The following is an 11,800-nucleotide window of genomic DNA, read 5'->3' as shown; positions in this document are numbered from 1 at the left end:
CGGGTTACATGAGTCAATTCACAATTGCCCAGAATCCTTGTGCATATCACAAGTGAATTCCAATTGTTGGGATCTGCGATTCCAACTATTTTAACATACTAACACCCAAATCTCACACTAAATCTTATTATAGGGCATGCTCATGTAAATACTACTAGGCAAATATTATATTTAAGCATGCTATAAGATAACATAAAATTTTTAGTACATTACATACATGAATTACACTAAAGGCATGTTATAATTTAGGTTCATGTGAATCATACAGAATGGGAGATACATTTTTTTAATGATCTGAAGTATGTTAAAAAATGCACGTGTGTGAGTAAACCTAGGCAGGGGCTAAGCATGTTTTGTGCTCCTATGCAGGAATAATCCTCAAATTAACATATGTAATAAAGAGTGTGCATGTGTGTGAATTAACCGAAGAAATAGGCTAAGCATGCTACGTGTCAGGTTACGGAGTTCTAAACATATTAGATACTATAAAGTAATTGTTCACAACCCCAAGTGTAGGGTTGCAATGTAGTAATAATATTGGTAAGACTGAGGTCAAATCCATAGGGACTGAAACTTGTACATTTTTAAAATTAACTAGAAGTAAATCTAGAAGAAGATGTGAAACTAATTCTGAAGTATTTGAGAGAATAATTGTGAATAGAGTAATTAAAACTAAGAATTTAAAGGTGGGAACTAGGGTGCCAAGGATCCACTTGTAGTGATCAGGGAGCTCTCTTGCTTAATTCAAGTAACACAATTATAAATGAAGTCCTATCATATTCAATTGAAAAATATATTAATAAAACCAAATCTGAACTTTCATTAACCTAATTCTCAGTGGAGGAGAACTATGATAATTGGTAGGGATTCCATCACTAAACCATGCCCAGGAGACAATGGTAAATAACAGGATTTACCAATCTCATAATCTTAAAGTAGGAGAATTGTGAAGATTAGGAAGGATTCCATCACCCTACCATGCCCAAGGGACGATGGTGAACAACAGGACTTACTAATTTCACAATCTCAAATCAGGAAAAAAAGATACTCAAAGCTATTGCAGATCTACTGTAATTTAAGTCACAATAAACCATTAAAAACTGAAAGTATTCCTTAAATATCAAATTAGAATCCATGGAGTTTAACATAAACATGAATCAAAGCAATAGAAACATCCCATCATATTACAAGCTTCACCTCTTAGCCCTAGATAAGAGGTTTAGCCAACCATAAACATGATTGGACTAAAGTCTCTTAAGACTAACATGAAAACAACTAATAAAGAAGAAGAAAAACTCTTGGCGACGGCTTCCCCACCCTTTTGCTTCACTCCTTAAACCCTAGAAGATGCTTAGGAATATCCTAGAGAGTCCTATTTATAGTTGTGGAACTCCAACTTTCGCACCTAGTTGGAAAACTCTAGAAACCGCCTCAAATTTACGCAGTTTGCTAAAATAGATTTCACTCTACGCAGTTTTTTAAAATAGACTTCACTCTACGCAATTTCACAAAATGACCTAAAGTTTCATGCTATGCTTTTTCAGGACAATTTCAGGATTCCTTTTCTATACTTCAAATCTTTGATTCTCTTCATTCCTCACTTGGTTTTCTTAGATTTTTGGCATGTGAATTCTTCAATCTTGGTCTCCTAAGATCCATCCCTTACCTTGGTGATTCTTGAGCATCAAATCCATGCTTTTAGCACCCTTTTCAATCCATGCTCTTAAATTTACCTTGCAACACAAATGTGAGTAAAAATAAAACATTAAGAATTATCATGTTCATAAAACCAAGATATAAATGGGGGATAATATGTAGTATTTGACCCTTAACAGTAATAACATCAAATTTAACACATGTACATACATTACAAGAGTTATAACATAATTCACAGGTTAATTAACACAATCATCAAATGTTGAGACCATTTCGAGATTAAAAAAAATGTCACGGGAAAACTTGAAGCACAGATTCTCACTTTGGAGTCAAAATTCCTTGGCTCGAATGCTGCTTAAGTTTAGAAAATTTAGATAAAAAATTTGAACCGTGTTTTAGACCGCAATTCTACCATTAATAACTTGGAATTGATCTTAATTAAACATTTAACAAGGGATTAGGGCTTTCTAACCTTAATTTGGACAATGCTAAACTTGATTCGACAAATCAGTGCCCCAAATCGGCATACAACCAATGCCTAAACAAAGTCTCTCCCAAATACAGTTCCCACGAGATAAGGGATCGCCTCATCGACTTTAGGGAGCAAAACCCTAAGATACACAACCCTAATGTTAAGATTTTCGATATATCAATGGAAACAGAAGATTTTCAACCCTACTAGCCTCAAAACACTAGGAAGTTTGGGAAAGACATAAAAGCAAGGCTAGGGAGCCTCTTACTAACAAATGAAGGGGGTTCTGATCGCCAATATTGAAGTTTCTTTGGTCGGGAATGGCACCGAGTAACTCCCATGATCCCAAGTGTGGAGGATCTTCTTCCTCCCTTCCCTACTCAATTGGTTCTCCTTCTTCTTCTCTTTCTTTCTCTCTCTTCTCTCTTTTCTCTTTCTAGGGTTTTTGGCAGAATGCCCTAATTAAGAGAAAATGGTATTTATACCTCAAGCTTTTCCTAAATCGTGAGGGGTATAAGTGACTTAAACGGCCCATCGATTGGACCGACGAATATTGTTGTCGGTCGGACCGATAGTGCTCACAACTATTTTAAGCTCTTCCAATCGGTCAAACCGATATGGTGCTGGTCAGACCGACAGAGTATTGTTCTCACTAGTTTAAGGTTCCAGGGAGTGATCAAGCAACTCTATTGAACAACTGATGTAGAGTGGGCCACCGACCTATATATTTATGGCATAAATGGACCTCTCACATTTGGGGTGAGAGGGGGTGTGGAACTACTACGGAGATTCTCATTATTTTCATTTCAATTTCTACTAAAAAGAGGAATACAGAAAAAAGGTTAATTAGAAACAAATTGTGCAAAGAGGCGATTCATGACTCCAGCATAGAGAGGACTGTTATGATCCTCAGATTTGATGCTTTTATATCTCAAAAGAAAAAGCTTTTCTTTACTTTGCCTTAACTGAGATGGGAGAGAAGGGAGAAGGTGGCCTTAGGTCTTAACTCCACTCCATATGTTTGCAGTGAAGAAAATAAAGTAGATCTTTTCACCAAAGCACACGCTTGACTAAAAAAGGAAGTGTCCTGTCTTTTTTGATGGACAAGCAATCAAGGAGGCCCCAACTAAAGCGAACCTAGTCCAATAGATCTGGGCCTAAACCTACACATGGCATAACAAAATTGAGCCCCAGGCACATCTGAATCAAAGAAATTCATTCCGGATAGGGAGGATTGGCAGCTGAATTACGAATCATAAATCGACCATGACTTTTGATCCAAGATGAGTTATGGGATGCTCGACCTATGAATTTTGACTGGAACAAACCATTCGAGGCCAATCGATTCCTATAAGTGAGCCGCACCGCTTCGTTTCGTAAGAAAACAACTCTTTCCTCTTTAAATTCATAATTTTATGAAAAGCTTACTATTCTTAGTAAGTTTTAAATTAGACGTATTTCTTTCATTTTAGGATTTTAGTATGTAATGTCTTTTTAGGATTTGCTTCTCATTGATCATGTTATGAATCATCAGGCATGGTTAGAATATGACTTAATAATTTTAGTAAAATTTTGAAATTTGGGTAAGTTTGGGTTCTCAGAATTAAAGTTTTACCTATAAATTTTAAGTTTCAAGTTTAAAACTTATGCATGTATGTGTCTCTGCTTGATTATTTGAAAAATATCTAAGTAACACTTGAGAACATCTAATACTTGAGTATTAAAGGACTTGAAATTATAATATCCCTTCACGTGGACGTTGGTTCGGTAATATCCCCACCTCCCCACCTGTCTCTAGCTAGGAATGAAGAGGGCCTCTATGTTGTATGGGTTTTATCCACACCGTTAATTCATTTTTTTCCATAGGCCACTATGATGTATGGATTTTATTCACACCGTCCATCCACTTTTTTCTTATCATTTTATCCTGCGAGCCCAAAAATAAGTCAGATCCAAGGTTCAGGCAGACACCACTGGGGATTAAACACTTGCTGTTGATAACTTGTTAGGGCCACGAAAGTTTTGAATCAAGCTGATGTTTGTTTGTTTTTTTTTCCATCATCCAAAGTCCATGCGACCTCATGAACAGGTCGGATGACAAGTAGTTTTTTTTTTCTCCTTCATCCAGGTCTATGCAACTTTATGAACAGGTTGGATGGCAATTAACCATCATGGTGGGTCCTAGGAAGGTTTCAACAGTCACCCTAGTGCTTCCTATGGTATGGTCCACTTAAGCCTTGGATCAACCTCATTTTTTTGGATCATACGGTAAAATGATACGACAGAATGGATGGACGGTGTTGATAAAACCCATACATCCCGGTGGCCCTCAGAACCCCTGTTCGTTCCTAGGCAGAGACTAGTGGGGAAGTACCCAATCCGCATCCCCTACCTGTATAGTTTACACTCACATGTTTGAAAATTTGGATGCCTTATGTCGGTATGCGTGCACAAGTTACATTTCTTTATCCCGTGGCATTAGATATTAGATGATGGAGAACAATCTTGTCCGTAGATTATATACCCAAGACCATTATGTAAGCCACCTACCATCCATCTGATACACATGGCTGTCAATTTATACGTGTCAAAATATAGTGGGCCATATCTTGAAAGTGATGGGATTTTCCTCCTCAATTTAGAGGAGAAGTAGTGCAACCCATTGAAAAAAACGAATGTTTTTCCATGGTGCTCGACCAATCGAGTGGGCTGCTCGATCGGTCAAAGTCCAGCGAGTGATCGGTTTTGGAACTCCATGGTGCTCGACCAATTGAGGGAGGTGCTCGACCGGTCGAGTGGGCTGCTCAACCGGTCGAGGACCCTGCTCAACTAGTCGAGGTTAAGCAAATTCAGTCCAGATTTGATGCAGACTACGTAAATTTGAGGTGGTTTCACAAGAGGTGCGAAAGGGAGTTGCCTAAACTATAAATAGGGGTTATAGGGCTTTTCTAGGCAATACAAGAGAGTTTCCTAAAGCTTTGCAAGGGTTTGCTAAAGGGTTTAGGGCTATCAAAGGGTGAGAGAGAGAAAAAAAGAGAGAGAGGAAGCTTGTGGAAGAGAGGTTCTTCTTGTAGAGGTGATCTACTTCGCAGTCGACGTCTCAGCGCTTCTATGTCCTCGTAATCGATAAGATCTCTCCGTTTTTTCTTTATTCTCTTATTGTTTATCCACTTTTGCATAAGTTAAGAAGGTTTGATCCAAGCGGTATGTGCTTGTGATCGGTTGTAACGTTATACTTCATAGTGGATTGTTGATCTGAATGAGGTCCCGTGGTTTTGACCTCTTTAAGAGTTTTCCACGTAAAAATCTCTTATGTCGTGTGGTTTGTACTTTGATTTATTTCATTACTTTATTATCCCATAATTCTAGTGCTTTGGGAGGCTAGATCTTAAGGTTTTGTGCAATGGCTCCCAACAAAGTGGTATCAAAGCGTTTAAGTTGATTAAACGGAGTGGGATCGGTTCTGAATTATGGAAGGTAGCTCATCAAGGATGATCAGTCTCAATGGTTCTAACTGGACCATATGGAAGGTTAAGATGGAGGACTTGCTTTATTGTAAGGACTTGTATTCTCCAATTCAAGGCATATCAGCAAAGTCAAAGGATATATCAGATGATGATTAGAAGATGTTGGACCGGAAGGCGGTGGGGTTTATTAGACAATGGCTGGACGATTCTGTATTCCATCATGTGTCTACGGAGACTTCAATCTCTAGCCTATGGCTGAAACTGCAAGGGCTGTATGAGAGGAAGACAGCCGATAATAAAATTTATCTGATAAGACGACTTGTGAATCTCAAGTTCAAAGATGATGATTCTGTGGCTGAGCACATGAATGAAGTCAGCAATATATTGAACCAGCTCTCCGATATAAAGATGGTCTTGGACGATAAATTATAGGCTTTGTTATTACTTAACTCATTGCCTGACAGTTGGGAGACATTGGTGGTGTCTCTGAGTAACTCCGTACCAAATGGAAAGGTGTCCATGGAATAGGTAACTAGTTGTTTCTTCAATGAGGAGACAAGAAGGAAGTCTCAGGGGTCTACTCAGTAAGAGGCCCTTGTGATACAAGATCGAGGGAGAGGAAAAAACAGAAAGGGCGAAAAAGCTCGAGATAAATCAAGAGGCAAGTCGAGTACCAGAAAGGATATTGAATGCTGGAATTGTGGCAAGAAAAGCTACTACAAGCATGAATGTCATAAGAAGAATGACAAGAAAGGAAAAGGAAAGGAAAGGAAGATGAATTAGATTCCACTGCGGTTGCTTCAGATAGCGAAGTTGTAGTTATTCTTTCTGCAAATCACAATGTTTGTCTCATGGCTACGAGTCAGGACACTGACTGGGTGATAGACTCGGGAGCCTCGTTTCATGTGACTCCACGTAGAGATTTCTTCACAAGCTACAAGTCAGGTGACTTTGGGACCGTTAAGATGAGAAATTCTAACATATCAAAGATCTTAGGGATCGGTGATATTTGTGTGAAGACCGATGTGGGCTGCACATTGTTTCTCAGGGATGTGAAGAACATTCCAGACCTTCGCCTCAACTTGATGTCGATGGGAAAGTTGGATAATGATGACTATGAAAACCGTTTTGTTGGTGGACGTAGGAAGCTCATCAAGAGTTCGTTGATCGCAGCCAGAGGAAAAAAGTGTTACACCTTTTACAAGGCAAGTGTCAGTGTATGCAAAGGTGGGTTGAACGCAGCGAAAGATTCAGCTATTGACATGTGGCACAGGCGTCTAAGCCACATGAGTGAAAAAGGGCTTCAGCTACTAGTAAAGAAGCGGCTCCTTCCAGACATGACATGTAAACCTCTCAAAACCTGTATTGATTGTTTATCAGGGAAACAATATAGAGTTTCATTTGTTAATTCTGTTTCTCATGTTAATAAAGTGCATGCATTAGATTTGGTTTATTCTGATGTTTGTAGTCCTATGAGGACAAATACTTTGGGTGGGGCATTGTATTTTGTTACTTTTATAAATGATGCATCTAGGAGGATTTGGGTTTATGCTTTGAAATCTAAGGATGAGGTCTTTGGTGTGTTTAAATTGTTTCATGCGATGGTCGAGAGAGAGAGAGAGAGAGAGAGAGAGAGAGAGAGAGAGAGAGAGAGAAGTATATCATTGAAGTGCATCCGCACTGACAATAGTGGTAAATATATTGGTGACTTCCATGAGTATTGTAAGTCCCTAGGTATACGGCATGAACAGACGGTTCCCAAGACCCCCCAGCATAATGGTGTAGCTGAGCGAATGAATCGCACCATTGTAGAGAGAATCAGATGCATGTTATCTCATGCAAAGTTGCCCAAGATGTTCTGGGGAGAAGCAATGCAAACGGTAGTGTATTTGATAAACATGTCTCCATCAGCCCCGTTGAATGGAGAAGTACCTGAAAAGGTATGGACTGGACAAGATCCATCGTACAGTCATCTCAGGGTGTTTGGATGCAAGGCATCCGTTCACGTACCAAAGGACGAGAGGTCCAAGCTCGATATAAAGATCAGACAATGTGTGTTCTTGGGGTACGGTGATGAAAAGTTCAACTACAGATTGTGGGATCCGACTGAGAAAAAGCTCGTCAAGAGCAGAGATGTGGTTTTCTTTGAAGACCAAGGTATTGAAGACATTTATAAGCCAAAAAAGAACCAGCCTAGTTCAAGTAAGTTAGAAGATATGGATCCTGTTATTCCTCTCGTGGTGCCTAATAACGAGAGAGTACAGCAAGGTATAGAGGACGACGGAGTTCCTACAAAAGATGGACCGGGGGAGCAACCTCCATCTGATCCACCTGTTAAGCCACAGGTAAGGAGGTCATCTAGGGACAGATGACGGCCATTCAAGAGGTACTCGCCGCATGAGTACATTATGCTCACTAATGGGGGAGAGCCAAAATATTATTCTGAGGCCCTAGCCGACGAGCATATGAGGGTGTGTTTGAAAGCTATGCAAGAGAAGATGGAATCCTTACATAAGAACCACACCTATGATATGGTGAAATGGATACTGCGGTATCTAAGAGGCTCATCCGGGTTGAACCTATGCTATGGTGACGGAAAAACTGTGTTATAGGGCTACATAGATGCAGATATGGCAAGTGACATAGACTCCAAGAAGTCTATATCGGGGTTCATGTTCACGTCTGCAGGGGGAGCGGTCGCTTAGCAGAGTAAGCTACAGAAGGTCATAGCATTGTTGACGACAGAGGCCGAGTACATTATAGTCATAGAGGCATGTAAAGAAATGCTTTGGATGAAGAGGTTCCAACAGGAACTTACCCTAAAGCAGGAGCAGCACATAGTCTATTACGTAGTCAAAGTACTAACACTTGAGCAAGAATCCAAGTCAACACTCTAAGTCGAAGCACATAGAGATTCGGTATCACTAGATCAGTGATACTTTAGAACAGAAGGTGTTACAGCTTAAGAAGGTCCACACAAACGATAACGGGTCAGACATGATGATTAAGGCATTGCTCAAGGGCAAGTTTGAGGTTTGTAGAAACCTAACTGGCTTGAACAAGGTGAATTTCTCCTGAGTCGGAAAGGGAGAGATTTGATGGAGTTTTCCTCCTCAGTTTAGAGGAGAAGTAATGCAACCCGTTGAAAAAAACGGATGTTTTTCTGCGGGGCTCGACCAGTCGAGTGGCGCTTGACTCAAAGTCCAGCGAGCAATTAGTTTTGGAACTCCGTGGTGCTCGACCAGTCGAGAGAGGTGCTCAACTGATCGAGTGGGCCGCTCGATCGGTCGAGGATCCTGCTCGACTAGTCGAGGTTAGGCAGATTCAATCCGGATTTGGTGCGGACTACGTAAATTTGAGGCGGTTTCGCAAGAGGTGCGAAAGGGAGTTGCCTAAACTATAAATAGGGGTCCTAGGGCTTTTCTAAGCAATGCATGAGAGTTTCTTAAAGCTTTGCAATGATTTTTTAAATGGTTTAGGGCTATCAAAGGGTGAGAGTAAGAGAAAAAGAGAGAGAAGAAGCTTGTGGAAGGGATGTTCTACTCGGAGAGGTGATCTACTTCGCAGTCGACGTCTCGGCGCTTTTATGTCTTCGTAATCGGTGAGATCTCTCCATTTTTTCTTTATTCTTTTATTGTTTATCAACTTCTGCGTGAGTGAATTGATCCAAACGGTGTGTGCTTGTGATCAGTTGTAACGTTCTACTTCATAGTGGATTGTTGATCCGGATGAGGTCCTGTGGTTTTTACCTCTTCGAGAGTTTTTCACGTAAAAATCTCTTATGTCGTGTGGTTTGTGCTTTGATTTATTTCATTGCTTTATTATCCCATAATTCTTATATTTTAGGAGGCTAGATCCTAAGGTTTTGTATAACGGCCCCCAATAGAAAGGGCTCAAAGTCTAGAAAATCCATAAGCTAGAGACTACAAAATATGCCCGTTGATAACGTACTTTTCAACAGTCGGCAGAAGTCCTTGGCGTGCATTTACAAAATAAAATCTTCGGGCTATTGTAACCTCTCGATCAGTTTAAAATTTAGTTTACTACTAATCCAACAGATGGCCCACCAATCACACGGTATGGATCAATGTGTAAGTGTACGGATTGAACGGTTGTTTTAATTTCATGCATACGTTGAACTTCCATGCATAGTTTATCCATGAAATCATTCTTCCCGTTGCTTTTAGGGCCTGTTTGATTTTCTAAAGTAAGCGTAATTAGAGCGCTGTCCATACTCACTCAGGCAAGAAATCTGACGTGGCATACGTATGTAAGATCCAATCTTTCCATCAGGTGGATCACACTGTTTAGGTCTTATATCCTAAAAATACGAAAGTTTCACTTGTCAGGTGGGCCACAATGTACAAAAGACACGGCAGGCTGAAACAAATGTTTCTAGCCATCCATTTGATTTGTACACTTTGGTCCACATGAGACATATAACCTCCTGATTTTTTGGCCAGAAGGTCTACATAAATGGAAAGCTCAGATATGAAACACGTGTGCTTTATTGCCTGTAGATGGAGAAGGATCTCACATGTGAGGATAAAATGGTAAAATACTTCTGTACTCATTCGGACGCGTTTATATTTTAAATGCACAACATTAGATACATTGGCAGTCCAACCAGCAGTTTGGACCGTTCATTAGTTCGACCCCAATGATCAGAGGATTCTATCAACCTGTTCAAATCACTGCAAATTGGATATTTTATTATAACAAAGAAAATGCCTAATCATCTATCTGAACCTTCCATTCTGTCACTAAACCCCCAATCTGAACCCACTCAACGGTCCAGATCGATGATTAGGCTGTCCATGTCCCGACAAAATCGAAGCATTTGTCCAATACACCATATAATACTCTGGCAGGGTATGTTGGATGATGCTGATGCACCCATGTTCCGTACTCATGGTTCCAATGTGCGTCAATCCGGACAGTGGACCACTCAAATCATGGGCCCCACCATTGATGCCCTGCATTCCTTTTTCACCAATTGAAGCCGCAGTTCCTGTCACTGTCAAGAAATGATAAGGGGTGTTTTGGGCATGATCCAAAATATCTAATAACATTCGCCTGTTTTCTTCTATTAGAAAATGCCATCCACCACCCCCACGAGCATGTATAAATAAGACTCCTCACAAACTCATTTTCATCACAACCAAAGCCTTCTTAGCTTTCTTTCAATCACATACACATTTCCAATCTCTCTCTCTCTCTCTCTCTCTCTCTCTCTCTCTCTCTCTCCATTACTAAGATGGACCAGGTGATGGGATTGGCAGGCCAGAATGCGTTGGTGATCTTTAGCAACAGCTCATGTTGCATGTGCCACTCCATCAAGAGGCTCTTCATAGAGCTTGGGGCCCATGCAATTGTTTATGAGCTCGATGTGGACCCCAGAGGAAAAGAAATGGAGAAGGCATTGGTCAGGCTACTAGGTCGTAGGTCGCCTTTACCAGCCGTGTTCATAGGCGGTAAATTGGTGGGCTCTACCAATGAGGTGATGGCTCTTCAACTCAACCGTAATCGTGCTCTAATGACGCTCCTTAGAGAAGCAGGAGCTATCTGGGTGTAATGCATACGATGCAGATTCTACTCTAATACCATAAAAAAATAAGTCGTACGTATATATAGATAAGAGGGAGTGTCTCATACACTTTTGGAGGTAATGATTACTTACTAAGTTTTAAGTCTTAGTCGCATGTTAGAGTCATGTATGGAGTCTTAAGTTGATAGTTCAAAAGCTATGTTTTGATAACTTGGAGAAATGTTTATTCGGAGCTGGTGTTTTTAACGTGAAATAAAATATTTCCTATCTTTTGTGTGTATGCGTTTGCATTCTTAGTTGAAGTGATGAAAATTTCTATCCATTTGATAGAGTTGATCTTAAAATGGTTTGTAAGAAGGTAAAGGATAACAAAGAAGAAGACGAGGAAAATGGTCCTACTTGAAAAACCCATATGAAACCGTGGGCTGAGTTTTATTCTCTTTGGATTTGCAGAATGGAAGTTGGTCCCACTTGATCTTACTTTCTAGGTGGTGGGAGGAATGGGGTCCACTTCACCTGTTGGGAACTTTTCCTCTGCGGATGTGTGTGTATCCATGGATGGACCACTTGACAAAGCTCCCATTGATTAAGAATGGTGGTCCACTTATGGGCAATGAAGATCTGTAGACTGCAGTGGAATCCTTTCAATGTGACCCA

The 11,800-nt window shown here is 40.3% G+C and overlaps 1 protein-coding gene across 1 annotated transcript; it reads left to right on the top strand.

Moving 5' to 3' along the window:
- The first annotated feature begins 10,764 nt into the window (after positions 1 to 10,764).
- Positions 10,765 to 11,423, top strand: LOC131230853 (glutaredoxin-C1-like). The gene has a single exon (XM_058226871.1). The coding sequence runs from the start codon at positions 10,853 to 10,855 to the stop codon at positions 11,168 to 11,170; it is 318 nt and encodes a 105-aa protein (XP_058082854.1). The 5' UTR covers positions 10,765 to 10,852; the 3' UTR covers positions 11,171 to 11,423.
- Positions 11,424 to 11,800: the final 377 nt, after the last annotated feature.

The sequence above is a fragment of the Magnolia sinica genome, chromosome 17 (genome assembly GCF_029962835.1).
Source record: "Magnolia sinica isolate HGM2019 chromosome 17, MsV1, whole genome shotgun sequence".
NCBI classification, from domain to species: domain Eukaryota; kingdom Viridiplantae; phylum Streptophyta; class Magnoliopsida; order Magnoliales; family Magnoliaceae; genus Magnolia; species Magnolia sinica.
This window is presented reverse-complemented; position numbering and strand designations above follow the sequence as displayed.

Bases quoted from the DNA above. Each gene is read 5' to 3' on its own strand.
- LOC131230853 (XM_058226871.1), top strand. From the start codon at position 10,853: ATGGACCAGGTGATGGGATTGGCAGGCCAGAATGCGTTGGTGATCTTT.